At 37.1% G+C, this 20336-nt stretch overlaps 1 protein-coding gene across 1 annotated transcript; it reads right to left on the bottom strand.

Moving 5' to 3' along the window:
• Positions 1–255: 255 nt before the first annotated feature.
• Positions 256–19988, bottom strand: LOC135688574 (GTP-binding protein 2). The gene is made up of 11 exons (XM_089110569.1): positions 19687–19988; positions 14411–14437; positions 13634–13818; positions 11891–11996; positions 11278–11475; positions 10203–10377; positions 9777–9993; positions 9364–9499; positions 8758–8988; positions 5616–5777; positions 256–1846 (listed from the first exon to the last, which is right to left on the bottom strand). The coding sequence occupies exons 1-11, from the start codon at positions 19789–19791 to the stop codon at positions 1661–1663; spliced, it is 1728 nt and encodes a 575-aa protein (XP_088966695.1). The 5' UTR covers positions 19792–19988; the 3' UTR covers positions 256–1660.
• Positions 19989–20336: the final 348 nt, after the last annotated feature.

Genomic DNA, 20336 nt, shown 5'->3' with positions numbered 1-20336 from the left:
ATATTTATTTGAAATTGTATAATTGTAGTTAACTAATGTATTGTGGTGTTTCAAATCAAATCAGCTCCGAAACTTCAAGCTCGTCGCCGCTCCAACATGACGGCTTGCCTCGCTGGTTCGCCAAGTATGAATCACTTTAAATGATCTACTGGCAATGTATGAATAAATAGCAAATCTCTATGATAAGAAAACGTAAGCTGAAGCTTCTGTTACACCATTGTAATCCTGTCAATGAAATAGCAATCAACAAACACGTTAAAGCTAGGGATCATCATGTCAACACAAAATTAAAAAATTGCTGATCAAGAACGTGTAGCAATTAAACTTGAGAAATAAACGAACTGTGCAAAACGCAGCGAGTAGAATATAAACATAATTTTACATGAAGTACTTCTTACGTAAATGGCGTCAAACGGGAGTTCAAATCGAAGATAAGTAGCGATGGGGGCTACGTGTAGATCGACTAATTCGTATTGGGAATTGTCGTCCATGGCGAATCACAGGTGGAGCGTGGGTAAAAACATTACAAATCGAATCATGTTTTGCAATTCTCGGTATAAGGGCACACGGCGAAGAGGAAGCAACACTCAATTTGATTAAACAATAAATTATTAACGATCTGGACTTCTTTAAGCTACATATAGACAGCTAGGCACATAATATACAGTATACACAAAATCATCTACATAACCTAAATTATACTCGATAAAGGAAAATTCTACTGAATAAGAGGTCATTGTAAAAGCGCTCTCCTTTGAGAGAACAGGATAGGAGCGGGCGGGGAAAAATACTTATCTATCCATGAAGTATTTAGAGGCCAGCTCAAGGCAAGAGGGTGAAAAGTTTTCTGAAGCCCGGAATTGAAACAGAAAGTGATTCAAGTAAAGCACTAGCATATCCTTGGGGATGAACTGATGAACAGGGCATTTTGCTAAGCTTTGGGTGTGATTTTAGCAAGCATTTGAACGGTCAACGATGATGGCCTGGTTCCCCTTGGTTTCTTACACACAGAGAAAAATTTTAAAACATGTTATTACATCTAAATCGTAAAGCATATGCTACGTGAAAGCAGACATTTCTAAGCTAACTAGCTGAGGCGATATTCATTACTTAAATAGTTCATTAGATGAAAAAAGCTTGATATAAAATAGCCAAAAAGTAGGTTTATCAAACATCCTTTTAAAGCGGCAATGGAATAATCTATAGATAGTTACACAATTCATGGTATGTTCTAAGTCTAAAACGTGCTTCTTGCCAGTAGAATTACAAGCTATCTAGGAAATAACAAAACAGCGGCTACAATGTGATTGGTAACAATACTGCGCTAGATGCGAGCTCCAATTGCTGGTTGCTGATTGGTGATTTCTTCGAAAAAAATAGGGGCAGTAAGCTAAATTAAATCAATCATTTTGACAGAAAACTACAAAAATAGATTTCTTGGATATGGTATTTGGTAACGGTGGTTTGGTAGCCAAGCGGGCATGCTCGCATCGAAGATCCTGAAAGTGGCGCGGGGACCAATCATTCAAGCAATACGACCAGCTGATGTCTTAATTGTCTTGCCTTATCGATGGGAGCTTCAAATCTTTTCCTGATTGGATGCACACCCGATTGCATTATGTATGGAATCTTACATTACACTAAAAGCTAAGAGCTAATTCTAAAAAACCTGATTGTAATCGCTCACAATTGAGGAGCCCTTCTGGAAATAGAAAACTTGGGTGACCTCTCCGATTCCCTTTGTCCTTCTTTCTCTGAACAGAATGCGCGCACCAGTCTTGATGTACTCTGGTTGCTTTATGAATCTGAATCGAATTTTGGCTCTTTGGCCTGTCCGCAAAGGATCCTGGGAAAGGAAGCAAACCATGGTCAATGGACAAATAACTTTAAATGCCAACCGAACGCAAAGGCTTGTTATGACAGATTAAATGCTTGTGATTCTCCAATGCCATCTCACTTAATAAAAGTTGATAAATTCTCTTCAAGCATTTTACTCCTGGCAGAGGATAAAACTTAAAACAAGAGAGTGCGCATAGCTAAGTTACATGAAATCTTTGGCAAAAGTTTAGAACACCGACATCAGTTTTCAAGGGCAAATATAGTCACCCCCCCCTCTACCCCTGGGGACAATCGCCTACTAAATCGCCTACGTACAAAATTAGAAAGAACGGCTTTGAGAAACACTTGAGTATGCTGAAGCTTTTTGTCTGACACTCTTCAGAGTACAAAATGTCAGAACATAAACCGTAAAAACATATTTTCGGGGTTATACACTCGATTAAGTTAGTTTTGCCAAAAACAAAGAAAAATCAGCATTGTCAAAACGCTTACACATAGGGCACTGATGATTTGTTCCAAGTCTAAACTCGACTCGGAACATGAACAACTAAAAAAATATTTTTCTGGAGAAATATTTCAGTTTACATTAAGGAGAAAATAGAAAATTTATCAGTTGATGTAAAATTTGGTCCACAAAAGTGTCCGGTCTATCTAAAACTATCCTGGGTTGGAACCAGTTCCTTGCGATTTGAAAGTCAAATAAAATAGGCCATTACCAATTGTTTCTTTGCTGTTTATCCGCGTAGTGTTTACAGTACAAAAAAGGCCCTTCCATTCAAAAGAATTGCGTTCCTACCATCCAAAAAGTTTCCTTATCTATAAGTTTACGTGCCAGTGTGATTCTGGCTACGTAGGACTCACAACCCAAAGATTGAAGGATAGAATAAAACAGCATGTCCCTACTAGCATTCAAAACAAAACTCTCCCCCAAAGAGAACAGCCACCTCGGTCTTGCATATCTAAAATTACAACTAAAATCTGCGATTCTGCTATCGGGCAGCATTTACTGGAAAACCCAGATTGTGCAAAAAACTATAATGGCGACATGTTTCGGATAATTAGTAAAGCCTGATCGTCGTTCCATTTAACAGTTTTGGAATCTACCAAAAGATTGATTAGGAAAAACCTTATTTCGTACAACTTATAAGATATTTGCCTAAAATATTAAAACTCTAGGGGAAGGTAGCAGAAGTGGGAAAAGCAACGAAAAATATAAAAAAGAAACAAAAATTGCCAAGTAATTCGGAGTGATGCTCGATGTGACTTTGCCAGACGTTGTAAAAACCTGCTGTCGGAAATCGAAATTTCAGCGCAGAATTTTAAAACCATGATTAAAGAGCACGTGGGTAGAGGACAGCATGAAATATTGATTTGAATTCAATTCAGATTTACGTCAATCTTTAGAATGAGCAAGGACTTAAAAAAGGATCACCGTCGAGCTTTAAAGAAATGGACGGAAGCGGGGGCTGACATTTTAGTAAATAGTCCTTCAGTTGATGGAAAAATTAATTGATGGTAACCTGGTTTTCAAGCTGCTTATTGACTTCTTTTGTTGTTTGGAAATTCCCAAATCGTAAAGATCGTTAGGTTTGGTTCTGCATTCAGCTGGCAAATTGGCACGGTAAATTAGAAGGTTGTGGGATTCCTGTATACACATGATTTATCTATCTCTTGGTCTCCTCTTTGATGATTTAATCAAGAAAATCGTCAAAATATGGTCGCAATGACCTTTTATAGCTTATGTTTTTGATTTATCAAAACCTTATATTTATCTTATATGATTATGAAAAGCATACCTATCAAATAAACATGTTTTCTCCAGAACCAGCGGTCCCTGCTTGGACAGGCAGCTATAGCTTCTAGGTTTCATCATCTCCATGTTATTCATTTTAATTCGTAACTTATTTTAATCAGGTTACAAAATCAGAACTAATATCTGATTAACAAAGAACCTTGTGAACATGTTTAAACTAATTTATTCAAATTAACATATCGTACAGTACCATATGATAAAATGTATTAATTCTTAAAAAAAACTAAAGAAATAAACCTAATAAAAACAGAAATAAAAAAGGAACAATCAATGCTACAAATCTTTGTAAATTGTCTGTCTCACTTTGAAACAATGACATGAATGTAAGACAAATTTTAATTCTAGTTTAATAGGATAGGGTCCGTATAGTTTGAGTTGAGCTGCTGAGCGACTGTTGGCACATTTGTCGTTTGTTTGCTCTTTCGTGATCTAAATTTAAACATGACTTCTAACAGCAACCTGATTTCTTCACTTGAGTTCAGGGGCATACTGGAAAAACCAGACCCTATGACCCTAGGACCCCTATGACCTTAGGACCATTAACTACGAAGAACCAAAAAGGACCCTTAACTAATACATGATTTGCGGCTCCCCCAGAGCCATGCTTTTTAACTCATGACGCACACACCAATCCTAACGGACTAATGACAAAAAACACCATCGACGCAAGCATCGAAAATCACTTCAAGTAACTGACCAGATAAAAGAAGCAAAAACATTTCATCTAGCCTTCAAAAAAGTACTGTGCATGAGATAACGGAGTTTGTCAGAACAGGGTTTAGGGGGCCTTAAGAGGAAAGGGAGAATGAAACAAATGGACAAAGTGGGCAGAGCAGGGTGCAGCTGCAGAGCACTAGAATTCGTGGCAAAAGAGTAGTCAAAATATCAAAAGGCGTTTACACAACCCCAAATCAAAAGTCTTCCATTAAAAAGTTCCCCGAAGTTCCGCATTTCTTTAACTTCCCCGCTCATACAGCAGCACACACTGGCCACGAGGCAAATTTCGCAGCCAAATCGCAGGTGAAGATATCGAGGGGGGGGGGGGCGCAGTTTTGATTTTTGACTTCGAAAGGAGTTCTAATTTCACAGCTGCGAAATATTTCGCAATAGGCGCCTGTAAATGTTTAGTCTTAGGGAAAATCACAATATAATTTCGCAGTCTGGTGGAAATCAAAAGGAACTTTTGAAACAAACTCGTAGCGAAATCGGTGCGAAATTCACCTACTGGAAATCATAAAAGGACAGGAGACAGACGATTGTTAAATGACAATGTTAAATGTTTGAGCCAAAGTCGGAACTGCTAACATGCAATGTTTACTTAACTTCCAGTCAAGGCGATTCTAAATTTAAAATTTGTCATGCCCTAAACACTCTGGCTAATCTGACAATATTCCGTTTGAAGGAGTGGAAACATGCTTCGCAATAGTATCAGTCTCATGAATGACTCGGGTCGGACATGCGTACATAGCAACTGAATATGGGGAAATCTGTGGGCTTTGGGAACGAGGACGGGCCATTCATTAGAGTTTAGCCGAGTATACAGCTTCATCATTTCCCTCAAAATAGGACGCCTTTTTTCTGAAATATTTTAAAATTCAGTTTTGTATTTTGATAGCTACCTCTGGCAAGACCCCTGTTTGTAAACCTATTTCAATGCCTTATTCGAATGAAACATCGATTTCCAACTTCATTTTACCTGGCAACGCCAACTATTATGGTTTAAGTAAGCAGGACTCTTAATTCTCAAGACCAATTCTTAAATCTCTAAATAACAGAAAGAAAGACAGCACAAATTGATGCGCGATGTCTTTAGATGCTCGTTGCTTTGCCTACAGAATGCATGTTTGCACTAGTAAAACGAGAAAGGTTTAAAGGAGCTTTGTATCTAGCAACTAGACATTGATTCGTCCTGTGCAGTTTGGAAGCAAGATGAGGTGCAAAAAATAAAAAGATTAAAACTCACCCTGCTAAGATCGACAACGATCGCTGTTTGTATGACGTTTCCTATATGTACGGTTGCTTGGAAACGTTTCGAAATCGAGGTTGTGTGAAATAGAAGAAAGACGTCTGCTTCGAACTCAAGACAGCAGTATGGTGTTGTTACGGCCTCGAGTACCACCAGTCCCTGCGTAAAAAGAGGCTGGTTAGAAATTTCTAATCTGCAGCTGTTGTTCGTTGTATAAAGTTCTTACTTAAGAAATCATTATTTAAACTTATTTTAAAAAGGCTAAATTATGCTGAAAGAAAACAGCGAACGGGTTGGCTATAATAGATGGACATTGTTTTAAACATAGCGAATCGACAAGAAGAATTAAGGGACGCTCGTTCCAACCACAGAGATCCTATCGGATTTGGGCATGATTTGAAAACTGCAATATCAAAGAGTAGGTCAAAAATAACAATAAAGAAGAAATGGCGCGTTTGATTAGCTCCTTGTTTTAAAATATTTTTTTTTAGTTTTGATATGGACAGATCGACGACACCCAGTGTGCCAAAACCTTTAATTATGTTGTAAATATTTTCTTCTGCATCGGAGATAAACGGAGAAAAGTTCACTTAAATTTTACTCTAAACTGTGCTGTGCTGGTGGCCTCAAATTTCATTATTATTTCACTTGCTTTATCTTGAGTGCAGTTGTAAATCGTACACTGACTGTAAAGTAGTTTGTTTTTTTACTGAATCATAGTTATGTAAAATGTTTGTATTGTAATTGAATTTGTTTGAAAGAGTTTCAAGACAATGCCCAATATTCTTGAAATTGACATAGTTCGATGACTTAGTAGGAGACGTGTTGAGTCGAGCAAAATGTTATCATATCCTGAAACTTGGTCTATTGGGCAATGCGAATTTAACAGCTACCATGTTGTTGGTTTTATTCTGGTGAACTTTCTGTTTGGTTCTCGTGGAAGTATATATTTGCAACCAAATCCTTGCTTCCTCTGCTTACTAGCTAGAATTTGGTACGTCACTGCCTAAGTAAAACGTCATGAAAAACAACTAACAACAGAATTTAACAAAGTTCACAAGAAAATAAAAGTATGGAGTGAAACAAGGCTGTAAGAGGTTGGTTCTCTACTCAAAAGAATCACTCTTGACAAAACAGGTCACAAGAATATACGTTTAAAAGAAGTTTGAAATTCAAAGTGCACGTTGCAAAGCGTAGGATGAGAGCATGGAAGATAAATGGATAGACAGGCTTTTCCAGCGTGGTCGAATTCGTTTTTTAGGCGTGGTTTCAAAACGGCAAATTTTGGAAACATTTACATCAAAAAGCAAAGATGAGCAAAGAAATAGTTGATCCATGTCGAGTTTGCGGCAAAGAAACGTCGCAAAAAGAAGGAGAAACACGCCCACTCATTGGACATACAGCAGGGAAGTGCGCAGAAAACTGATTGAATACGGCTGATAACTTTAAAAGCGACAGAGAATTGACGGTTTGACGTTGATCATTGTGCAATATAAGAAATTGACAAAAGCATTCCCACGGAGAAGCACAACACGAGCTTCGTCTTTAGTCAAAAACTGAGTAGGCAGCCGTCGACTTGACTTTGAAAAGTACCTGTTTTGAAATTGTTAAAGAAGATTGAATTTCTAACATCTCAAGTAAATGGTTTGTGGCTTCAACTAAGCTTTTAAACTTATATCTTCTAGTCAAAGCATGCTTAAAGCATAATTTTTCCAAAGTTCAAGAATGATAAAATACTGAAATAAATAATCAGAAAAAAACATACGCCAATAAAATATTGAAACTGAATAACATAAAATAAGGTGGCAAGAAATTTAGCTCTGCAAACACCTCAACGTTGTGAATTCAACGTCTTATTACTGCAGGATGTTGTTACTCTAAAAATGATGCTCTAGAGTTTAGGAATAAACGAGGTACACTGCTTGAGTAGGGGTGACCCCTTCGAGAACCTTACGTAACCATACACAGGCGATAGCCCATTCTTGTTACTTGAAATTAAAGGATATGGTTCGTTTTGACTAAAAGGCGCCTTGAAACCTACAAGAAATCAACATCCATTCGATCAGGACGAAGCTTACGGCCATACCCACTCGAATGAAATTCTACGAGCAGGAAATAGCAAATAAATGGAAAATTCCACATTGAAGAGAAAATAATAAATCTAATAAGTAAAAGACATTTTGAAATATGACGAAAAGCGGAAAATAGGATATTTAAGTAATTTTCATCCGACACTGTAGAATAAATACCTGATAGTAAGCATACACGAGAGTATTATCGTGTTTCTCTGTATTTGTATTGTTATATTGCACATTTATAATTTTCTTTATTGTAGCTGCGTCATAATACTAGAATTGTAAAATTAGGTAAGGGCAATCTCAGCCTAGGCATATCTTAATGAAAAACAGCGACTTTCCATCTATTGAGACAACACGTAACCAATCCCCTTGATTCTTGTCATTCTTGTTGATTTTTGATCAATTGCAAAAGTTTCTGTTGATGTCATGTAGCTCATAAGAAATACAATTATTTTGTATACAAGAACGAGCGCAGAAAAAAGTGGAATTGTAACCAGGAAAAAAAGGCTAAATAATGAATTTGCAAAATTTTAACAAGAATAAGAGATTGATCGATAGAAAAAGAGCGGCAAATGATTGCCTACAAATATCAAGGAAATGTAAGGTAACTGTAGATTTTTAGGTGCCTGTAGTTATCCAAGAATGCCAAATAAAAGTGGGTTGGAAATGCGCTGCGAAAAGTAGCATTTAGCTTAAAAGAAGTACCGGACTTTTCCATTATATGATACTTTTTCATGGAGGAATGCTTCAAAGTTTATGGACATCAACTGAGCCAATGAGAGACACACCATCATACAGAAGAACCAGCTAGAGCATTTGACCAGGTATTTCCCATCGGTCACCAAAAAACTTATAAAAGGTAATTTTATGAAGCGGAAGCAGCAGAGCTCAATGGATGGTGTCACGAGTGTGCCAAATAATAAATTACAAAACAGGTTATGCCAGAGATATTTATCATTAGATCATCGATATAAAGAAGATAATAGCAGTATGCTGAAAGCGACCTGAAGATCGTACCCAGTACAAATGGCATCTGTGATTATAAAACATTGGCTACTTACTCTTCTCAGCTGATGTCTTTCCACATCTGACAGCGCTATAGATGCAGCCTGACCAGCCCGTATCACACGTGTTGGTGCCCTGTTCCGATATATTGAAGTGACGGTGACAGGATAAAACTCCCCAAGTTCTGATGGACCAACACATAGTTTGTCACCTTCACGCATCACACCTTGCGATAGCGTACCACCTACGATAGTGCCAGCTTTGGTCCGGTGGAACACTTGGTCAACCTAATGTCAACAAAAGAATAAAGGTGAGATTTGAATTGAAGTTGATGTGTTCTAGTATCCCCCAAAGTTTTTATTAAGATAGAAAAGTCAAGAACCGAGGATGCCAATAAGGGGAGGCAAGTGAAGTGATTATAATTTGTGCTTTCTATTTTTCAAGTAAACAGCACCTTGAGAGACTTTCTCAATTTCCCACTTCACCGATTAGAAATATAGTATCAAAGAACACACAGCATCATATATAATATCAGAGTCCACTCCAAACTGCCAATTTAAAACACTTCAAACGCTTCAAACTAAAAAGGGTTTTAACCATAAAAGCCACTTAAATACCATTGCATCTTTCTAACCGATCTTGAAACAATCTTAATTGCAAACCTGTAACTCTGCTGGCTGCTGCAACAGTTTTTCTTGTTCCATGGCAGACGAAGTTGGAGGAACCAGAAAAAAGAATGATTTGAGAAGATCCAGGTTCTTTCCGTTGACACAAGAAACTTTAAAGACAGGTGTAACTCTAAAAAAGATTGGTTTCAGCAATGATTGATGTCAGCGAGACGCAGTGAAGCTTATTAGAGTCAGCTAAACTTTTGCCAGCAAATACAAAGAACAAGAGTCAAGGTTTTAGGAGAAGAGTTGAAAGCAGAATTAAAGTCTCTCTTGTATTTCATAAATATTTTGCCAAACTAAGAATAAAAATTCGGTATTAAAAAGACATTTAGAGATTATTTTGGAATTAAAGAGAGTGTATCACCACAATTTGTACATTGATAGTGGAATAGCTTACTACTTACTGCCCGGATGGGAAGTTGTGCGCAGCGGTGGCGACATCATCATGATCATTGACTACAATAGGAACTTTGTTGCAGCCTGGGGACTTCAGGATGCGCTCTAGTTGCATTGTTGTTCGATCAAGGGCTTCTTGTCGACACAAATCGGTCTTGGTTATCACCACAAGCAGAGGAATTTTCAGGGCAATTGCCAGGCCAAGATGTTCACGTGTGGTTCCAGCTGAAAAACCAAACAAACAAAATCATAAACAAGACAAACAATATTAGATGGTGTATGGTGTGCAAAGAATATAAGTCGCTGATAGTTGTGGAAAACGATTCCTTGTTCTTGAATTTAAATTTCTGCAAAAACAAATTACGTTTTGCTGACATCTAAACACGCCCAATTGATTACGCAGAAAGAGAGAGGGAGTTGAAGATTACACTCACCCATGCCAGTGTTTGCTCCAACCACGAGCATAACCGAGCCAGGAAAATAGCCGGTAAGACCAAATATTGTTGTTTTCATGTATTTGTAATGACCGGCAAGGTCGATAAATGTTATCAACTTGGAGGCAGCGGAACATATGTCTTCAGCAGTGCATGAGTCGTTGTATGTTATAACCTTAAATACAAAAAGTATTCTATTGAGTTACACATATTTCATTTCAAAATGGCTTTGAAAAAAGCAAACATTTTACAACATACTTAAAGCTTTTTCGTCTGACACTCCTCAGAGCATAAAACGTCAGAATAGGTTCCACAACTGGGTATATATTTTTCCATCGTGTTTTTTCGGAACCTATTCTGACGTTTTATGCTCTGAGGAGTGTCAGACGAAAAAGCTTTAAGTATGTTGTAAAATGTTTGCTTTTTTCAAAGCCATTTTCAAATTCTGTACCGCAAAAAAATTGTTCATATTTCATTTCCATATACATCACGGTGCAAGTGCACATGTACGCTTCTGTCAGCATCTATTGGAATTCAGCAATAATGCAATAAATTCTAAGTAAAAACACTCGAAAAAACAGGTGTGCATGTTAGTGCAAAAATCGAAAGCAAATACGGGACACGTAATTGTGAAACTTCGGCGTCCTCAGAGATGAAACAACTGAGCGGTTCGTAGGCATAAAAAGTGATTGTGAGAGCCGATAATGGGCTTGCCCTTGTAGCAAAAAGAAAGTGACCAGAAAACAGAAAAAAATGCTGATTATATTTTTGTCACAGCATACGCCGAAAAACTACAGCTTACCCCAAGGCAAATATGTTATTTGTAGCCAGCCTGAAGCCTAGAAAGACATTGAGAAGAAAAGGCAGCATCGTCAGCATAAATGACAGATGACTTCCCTTTTTTCAGGCAGAATCGCAAATCATATTTCACATCATATTATGAATAGAAATAGGCCAAGACAAGAGCCCTGTGGCTACGACAGCTTGGGCCTCTATTCAATATCAAAATTGAATATTCATACTTTATTGGTCACCCTTCCTTTCGGTTTTTATTCAAGTTGTCATCAAGGCTTACCTCTCCATCATTGTCAAACCCGAGAATTTCATGACTTATACTTGAAGTTCTACCAGACTGGATTTCATGTAGATGACGAAATAGATTTAGGCGGGCTCTGCCTCTTCCATTGTCATATTCACCATGAGTAAGTACACCCAAAAGAGTACTCTTGCCAACGTCAACATTGCCAATGACAGCTACTCTTATGTCTACAAACTGTAGAATACAAGAATTATTACAGTGTAGGCCAGGAAAATAACAGCCCGTAATCCACAAAGGCAAATAGTACTTACAGGCCATTCTAAATGTTTTAAAAACCGTTGCTCTCTCAGATAAATTTTGCTTTTATAAAATTCAATTTCAATTGATGAGAAGGCCAGACGAATGCTTAGGCAATTACGTTAAATTAGCCAACAGTTACGTTAAATTGCCATATATTTTTCAATAATCTTGATCTTCCTTTCGCTTTGCATGAATAGAATTTCATTTAATGGCTTCATTGACCATCAAACAATTCTTTATGTTCACGGTGGCATGTAAAGCAGGAACCGTCTGCAAATGAAGGCAATCCAGTTTTATTCAAATTGACTACTTATGGTCAAGCAAAAACTCAGGTTTAAGTGAAACAAACCTCTTGGTCATCAGGTATCTTCCTCACAAGAACTTCTGCTGCAAATCTTGTTTGAGCATCATCTTTTATTTCCTGTTTTCTCACAATTGTTGTTTCTGCATCAAGTCTAGAAAGATATTTATAGTAATAATAAGATTCCTTCTAATGGCATTATCGGTTGCTGTAGAAAGGCTATATAGCTACAGTTGCTGGTTATAGTCAAATTTCTGATTTGCTGCCTTCATAAACTGTTGATGATGATGATGATAATGAAGCTACTGAAAAAAATTTAAATTCAACGTATTTTTTTTAAATTCAACCTCTCTCGACCTCTTGCTCTGATCTGAGCTCTTGATATGTTGAAGCCAGCTTCCTTCTTTAGCACACAGAGTTCAAGTCTTGTGCGCTCGCGCCAACTGAACATTGATGGATGGGGTGTTAAAACGCTCTTAACATCTCTCAACAACACTTTGGATAATAGAAATGTTGAGCCGACCGTCTGAACATTTTTGTGCTTGTTCAAACTTTATTCAATTAAACATCGCTCAACACTGCTTAACAACACTGAACATCTCTACAAATGTTGAGCAATGTTCAGTGGAATGTTGAGAGCCTCTTAACGGGGCTTAAGTTTGATGTGTTGTCTCAAAAACAAGATAGGACAACAGTTATGACAAGCAGCATATGGCAGGGTCTATTTGAATTACTGCAAAAATAATGTAGTCTCCCTCCTGGGGATTCTTCTATTCTGTGCTACATCTTCTGTTGAACTGAAAGGTGTTAATGGGACCATGATGATGATTCAGAAAATTTGCAAACAGCCAGTCAAATTGGCTGCTTGTCATCAATGTTGCCCTTTATTGTTTATGAGACAGCACATCAAACTGAAGCGCAGCAGCTGCCTTTCTGCAAATTCTAAATCCCAGCTGCAAAGAAAGAGTTAAACTTCGAGATCATGATGCAAACCTAATCCTTTTTAGGGGTATCTACTTTTGAAGTACACCTGTTTATATTCTGATATCTTCTGTTCCTAAACATCAAGCATAATCACTGGTGATTATAAAAGAAGGACAGTGTAGACTAAAGAAATTTGCAAGAAATGTATTTAGAGAATGTTCAAGGTAGGGGGTGCAGAGTTAGGCAAGGATGTGTCCTTTCTCTAGATTGGTTTTCAATCTTTTCTGATATATAAAGGAAGTTTACTTAAAGTACAAAGAACAAACCAAAAAGTGCAGTTATACAAAGTTCTGGCCTTATCTTAAGCAGATGACAGTTCCTCAACTCAACTAAATTTTGGTTTAAATGACTTCTAGCAGCAAAAAGTTTCAGAAGCAGAAGCATACTGGAACATCTTGTTTAGAGAACTTTTGTCTTATGCATGCTATGCTGTGCTATCCCTGAATTTGATGCATAGTTGGTATGATTCCTGTCCCTTGGAAAAAGCTGCAAGGTTGAGAACATTTTGTTACTGTTAACCAAGAACGGAACAGAACAGAACAGAACAGAACAGAACAGAACAGAACAGAACAGAACAGAACAGAACAGAACAGAACAGAACAGAACAGAACAGAACAGAACAGAACAGAACAGAACAGAACAAAACAGAACAGAACAGAACAAACCAATTCTCATTCCAAGAAACACTTAGGCCCTGCAATTGTGGTGAGTGGGTTGGATAGGTATGAGCTGAGCTCAACAGGCAGAAAACTCTGTTGGGCATTGGATTCACCAAACAATAGAAAAAAAAGAACAAAGAAAGCTGACCTTCCAGCCAAGGTTCTTATAGTCTTGAGTGAACAGTCCAATTCATCTTTTGTAAGTCCAGTAAGAGTGCCATTGTCTTCAACACCAATTTCGTATATGGCTTCACCTCCCCCTTCTTTAAGACGCCATTTCATCTGTGTAACCAAGTGTTCAATTCTTGAGGCTGAAGGACTTACAAGCTTCAGCTTGGACAAAAAAGATACATTCTATCATGACATTAGCATAGAAAATAATAAATGTTCTGAGAGGTTCCACATTTCTATGGGGCCACAAGCAATAAGGGGTTTTAAGGTTTTATGGAGACACCAGCAACAAAAGGTTACATGGTACTAAGAAGATACAATCTACTAGGGTAGGAAGGTACCATAGAAAGGGGTGGGCCACCTCCCTGATGGCTATTTGATGTCTGGTAGAGCTAATAAGGTGGATGTGAGGTGCAAATTCCTGCCATAATAGTCAGGACTGATGATTAATTCGGCATTGTGTGCAACTTAAACTCATATCTGGCATGAATGTTGAGACAGTTTGACAATCAAAATTAAATAGTTATTAGTAATTTGTTGACAGAGAGGTACAAGCATCTTCTATTCCACTGAGGATCTGTACTTCCATTAACCTACACTATATGTCACTTAACCCATTATCAAATGAAACAGATTTAAAAATGCAGTACTGCAAATCATTTACAGAAGAACATCCATGAGTCACATAACATGCTAGCATGGATAATATTAAGATGCAACATGCAACTCTCTTGAAGGTAGAATTAAGCATTACCTTGTACTCTATGTTTCCTTCTTCAACCTAGAGAAGAAGCATATAAATTTTAAGCATTTCTAAAATTGAAAAATATGAAAATTTCCTAAAACTAAAACCAGCAAGTCTGGAAAGGTAACATGTTAAGCTATTGCTGATGGCAGAGAAATACTTTAATGAAATAAAGAAGATATGGGTTGAATGGCAGGAAATTTTTCGAACTTTACAAAGAGCTGGCCCAGGGAGCTCTTTAAATGAAATCTAGAGGAATTCCTTTTCTTCTTGAAGAAGTGTAATTGATACCAAGGTAGCAGAATACAACCATTTTCAATGAATTCTTTATTTGAAGCGAAATTTTGTTAAATTTTCTTGTCAACTATGCTTTTTTGAACATTTTTAGACAAAGAGAAGACTGAAATCATTGCCAAAAGTACTTGGAACACCCAGCAATTTGTGATGTCTTTTTATTCTTTTCAATTCTTTTCAATTCTTTTCCTGGATACTCCTATTTCTGCACCCCTTCCCCCTAAACAATATTGATGATTTAGAAAAATATCATAGAAGTCACAGGAAAAAAGCGCTGTTGTGTAGTAAACCAACATTGTTCAGAGGCAGAAGGGGAATGCCTGAATTAACCCTTGGAAACAGACGTTAGTGTAGCAAGATTTTTGGCAAGCACTGTTTGAAAACTATTTAGAAAACCGATAATTATGACAACAAAAGTTTATGTTACCATGGGGTTTTTGATAGTGCTGATTTCATTTCTGCCAACAAAAAATTGAAAATTTACATACCAGGGGAGTTAAATCGGGGGAGGGGTAATTTGGGCTTTCCACAGTGGCTTCAGCAGACACCTCTATTAAGAACGATATTCTTCTGATTATTTTCCAAAAAACATTTTTCTTTTTCCCCATGAGACAAAAAAGAATATCATGTTCAACAGCAATTTCAAGATTCAATGACTTCATCCATTACAAAAAGCGTTGAACCAGTCATTATAAAAAAAGCGTTGAACGTGCATTATTTGCAAATTTGCAGCTTTTAATTAATTTTAGTCTAGTTACACATGATTACACATCTAGTTACACACCTATTACACATGATTTGCATTGAGTGATGACATAATTTTTTGATATGTTAAATGTCAAGCAAACAAAAGCAGCAACTAATTATTTATGATATCATCAGTCCAGTGCTTTTGTGAATACAAAAGTAGTAGGTACAGTCAAGCTTGCAATGGCAATTTGGCCAACAAAGATCGCAGGAACCGGTCAGGAACCGCTTTTCTTGGCGTGCTTCTGAAGCAGGCAGTTTAGGGCACAGAAACACAAGTGGTAAGTCAGTTGCATTTTAGTTCTCTTACAACCAACATTGAATCATAGATTTTCCAGTTGGGGACTCTTTTGTGGAAAAACAGGGTTCCTTTTTACGAGTATGATATGTTCATTGCAAGTTGTAATTTTGGAGAATGCAAAGCAACCAATTATAACAATGCAACCCCTATTCCTGTTCCTTTTTCATATTTTGATTTCTTGAATAGTTAATTGGCTGTGAGCCTTTGCAAAACTTGAAAATATCATTTTAATCATGTTAATCAGAAATAAACATCATTTTATCAATCTTCATTGTTATCCAGACATTACACATAACTTTTTAGGGGTAGCTTACCCCAACCCCCCAAAATAAACAATATTGGTAGTATTGTGCACTCTTCGATAACTCCTTATTGGTAATACAAACAATCTGAAAATGCCATAAATGGAATCAGCACCTGGTCTGGATTTCATGGCAGTTTTTGATTAGATCTCAGTAGTGCACAAGCTATTACCAGGGAGTACAAGAGTGCATTTGTGACAAGTGTGCACATTTGAGTGTGCATCAAATTTATCAGTGATTTATGAGTGTGTGCATATTGTTTCCAGCACTTTTCCTGTTTACAGCAATTTTACATCTCAGAGAATTTGAAGAGCTGAACTATGCTTACCTTCTACTACCATCAGTGGCTGCTATCTAAATTCCTAAAGGTTTAGAGATATAGAGAAGAGAGATATCCAAGTAAAGAGATAATTTAAATAAAAAGGCCAAAAACTTTAGCATCCCAAGAGTGTCATGAGGATGATATAAAGCAGGGCAACCGACAGGAGGACAAGGGGGCAAATTGCCTAAGGGCCTCAATGTCTACGGAAGATTTATAGTTAAATGATAGAAATCGGTTTATAGAATGGAAATGACATTAAAATGTGACAGTAAAAAATTTAAACAAAGTAATATTGAAACAATTGCAAGAAAAATGACTGCAAAGAATATTCTGATGTGTATTTTAAGCTAATCTAAAGAATGGGGTGGCAAACATTTTCTGCTTGCTTCCCTTGCAAGGAGCTTAATTTTTAAGTGTGGACCTGTAATTGTAGAAAGTGTGGATCTGTAAATAATGTATGTTCTTGAAAGTGCAGCATAAAATGACAATCGAAATGCCTAAGAAAGAGATGGGAACATTTTTTCAACTCAAAGTGAATGCCCAATCCCAGCCTTACGTATTGCACTCATTTTTTATAAGAAAATTGCGATAAGAAATGAGCAATGGACAATAAAAAAGTAAGTAAGATGAACTCTGTATACAGCTTTAACTTCAAGACATCATATCAATTTAGTTTGCTTTTATGACTTGCTTTTAAAAAGACACTGAGCCTTAAGACCAAGACAGAGATTATGATTTCCTGCCCGTAATGTATTTTGGGGTTTTTATGTGATATTTTTAAGTAGATTTCAAAGAAAGTCATAAACCATTTCAACTAAGGTGTTTTAAATTGGAAAAGCATTGGAAAGATTCCCCTCAAGGCTACAGCAGCTGAGCGATGATAAGCCTCTCGGAACTGGGAGAAACATTCAATTGGGAATGTTGCATAACAGGGACTATAGTCCTCCTCAACTTTTTTGCAATAATAGGTTAGAAAATGTTTTGAAAGTTTACGCTGACAAACGCATTAGTAGCAGTTCTTCTGGGAACATGTTTTTTGTTCTTTTTGATGGTGCTTTATTTTGTGTTTTCAAAGATAAATTTGTATTTTATCTAACTTGGTTTTGTATTTTTATGTTAATTGAAATCTTCTTTTAATCATTATGTTTATGAATAAGGAGAGAAAAAAGCAAATATTTTCTGAACGGAGTGGTTTCCGGTGTTTCAAAGGGCGTGGCCATTAAAAAAATTTAGGGGCAAGCCTGCTAGTCCCATTCCAGCCGCTCCCTTGTGGGCTGGTGCCAGTGTGACCTGATCTAACGTAATATTAACATGATATTGGCCAAAAATCGCCATTTAGCATAAAATCTAGCATAATTTGGAATCTAGCATAACTCTGGCATAATTCTGATATTATTTAAAAGAAACATTGTTTCCATTGATCCTTGTCGACCGTTACCAAATGCAAACACTTTACACCAGCATCTGTGGTTTCATTTTGGGTGTAAATTTTGACTTTCTACCTTCAGGTTATTGCCAATTGTTTTGAATGGTTGGCAGCCATATATTTTGTGGTTGGCAGCAAAATGCAGCCAGCTAAACGCAGTATACAAAAAAACTAAATTTTTGCTAATTATTGGGAGTGATACCATAATCAAAATTTGCTTTGTAGGTTACAAAAGTTTTCACTTGCTTTGATCTAAAACTGTCTGTTATCTTTAGCTTTGTTTCATCATTCATCATTTGCAATTTCGAAATTATTTTAAAAAATTTTTAAAAGCTTTTGTTTCCTTTGCATTTTTGTTGTTTTTTGCAATATGCTGCCAGAATTCAGCCAAATGTTGCTTCTTTGGCCAAATCAATTTATGACGGCAAAGGGGTTTTGAGAAACTGCCAAAATGGAGAAATTTGGCCAACAAACCATGGATCTAAATTGCCTTTTTTATGAAGAATGAGTACACTGGGTTGTCAAAATGGCCAAATTGCAACTCTGGCCACTTTTGATATTCTGAGCATGCATTAGCCTCTTTCTCGAGCAGGGTTGCCTTGATTTGAAATCTAGCATAATTTTTGCAAATCTAGCACAATTTTATGACAAATTTGGCATAATTCCAAAATTGAGATATGGTGCGTGGTTTCTGCATTATAAACAAGATGGGGGTAAAGATCATGCTTTCAAACTGGGCGAAAAAAGAATAAGAAGAAACAAGCACAATTTGTACCATCAGTGAGAGAAGAGTTTATTTGCCATCTGTAGCGAGGTTTTCGTTTATAGTATCAAAACTTTTTGAAGAACAGATTTAATGGCAAAGAATTTGATGGGCTGAATGCAGTTAAGAACTTTCCATAAGTAAAGACTTAAGAAAGCTTCACCCAGCTTTTGTCCCGGACATCACAGCAATCCCTAATTCTGTTGATGCAGAGATGCTGATTCCCACCAATAACAAGATAGAAGCAGGTGGGGAGCAGCATAGCTCCAGAAAACTTATCAAATAGATAAATATTGCAATTAATATGCTTGATCTCGCAAGTTTCGAGTTCCGAGAAAAGCTGCAAAGATATGGTTCCAAAAAGCCAATAAATACCCAAGTCTGGGAAGCAAGGCTGATCTAAGGGAGTTTTTGGAGGTGAAAGGGGAAAAAATAATTTTGACAGAGACCTGAACAAACCAAGAAAAAGAGTTTTCCTTCGATAACTTTCCGCTCACATATCTAGACATTGCTATAAGTAGCTAATTTTCTTATTAACCCAATCCATATAATGTAAAGAATCAACTTTTGCTACTTATACTTCATTCATTTAAGAATTTGCCCAATTAGGACGTACTATTGGCACTATGATGGCAGTTTCTATATTTACCGCCCCCATGATGCCAATCCCAGCAAAGTACCACGCCCAATTTTTATAAAAAATGTGGAACGGTAAAAATTTCTTATTTTAGGCCCTGCATGGAATCCATACTTGATCAGCATCATTGAAAGAATTAAATCAGTTGGCCTAGGCCTGGAAAGCTAAAAGGTGATGAAATGAAAATGTGTAAATTTTAAAACAAATCAACTGATTTTGGTGATATCCGAGAACCTTCCGTTTAAACAATAGTAGCTAGACAGTATAATTTATATAACAGAAAGGCTGGTAGGTCGGTGCAAGGATTTGATCAAACAAATGAACAGAAGAGTTTGTATCGAGTTTGCATTCGTCGTAAAAAATTTTGTATCATCACTTACACTTTCTACAATGCATGTGAAACTCTGCAGCTCTCCAAAACATATATATAACCTGACAGATAACTGTTGAAATGAGCAATTGGGTGTCAATTTTTAAGTATCAAGAAGTTTACCTCTGGAGGAAGACTTGTACTTTCTGCTTTCATTATTGGGCCTTTAGGTTCAGTTGGTATGCTGCTTTCCGCCGTTGCACCAAACAGACTGCTGAATGTCTCCATAGCTAATAATATGCATATGACATTAAAAAAGGACTTTTTCTCAGTTTACAAAACTTTGTACCTTTCCGTGACTGTTTACATTTTTCCGCGAAAATTATGCTTCAAGGCCGCGCAGAGCCCGCCATTTATGTTTTTCGGCGTACTGTGGTGCAGTTTCCCGGATGTTTATATGATGCAAAATGGTGAAATCTCCTTTTGAGTTTGCCACGTGACAGATAAAACAGGACGCGATCTTGCCGACTGCCTGATGCAACTTCGTAACAGACCGTGCAACATCATTTCACGCGAAAATCCCGCAAGGGTGTGTGTGTGTGTGGGGGGGGGGGGTTGTGATATCCCCTCAATCTAAAAATAGTCGGTTTCGTAGGGCAATCGAAGATTTTATAGGGCGCTAAGAAGAATTTTATTGTAGCGCAGCCACAGAAACGCCACCACTGAAGCTTTCCTGACATTGCATTTTAAGCGAACGGAACAGGTATGTCTGGAAGAGCTCAGTTATTAACAAAACGAAAACATTTCTAACTGAACTGTCATAGCCAATGGAT

This window comes from Rhopilema esculentum, chromosome 10, assembly GCF_057945365.1.
Source record: "Rhopilema esculentum isolate cy_ngs chromosome 10, ASM5794536v1, whole genome shotgun sequence".
NCBI classification, from domain to species: Eukaryota; Metazoa; Cnidaria; class Scyphozoa; order Rhizostomeae; family Rhizostomatidae; genus Rhopilema; species Rhopilema esculentum.
Note: the sequence above shows the minus strand (reverse complement) of the source record. Positions and strands in the feature narration are given on the sequence as shown.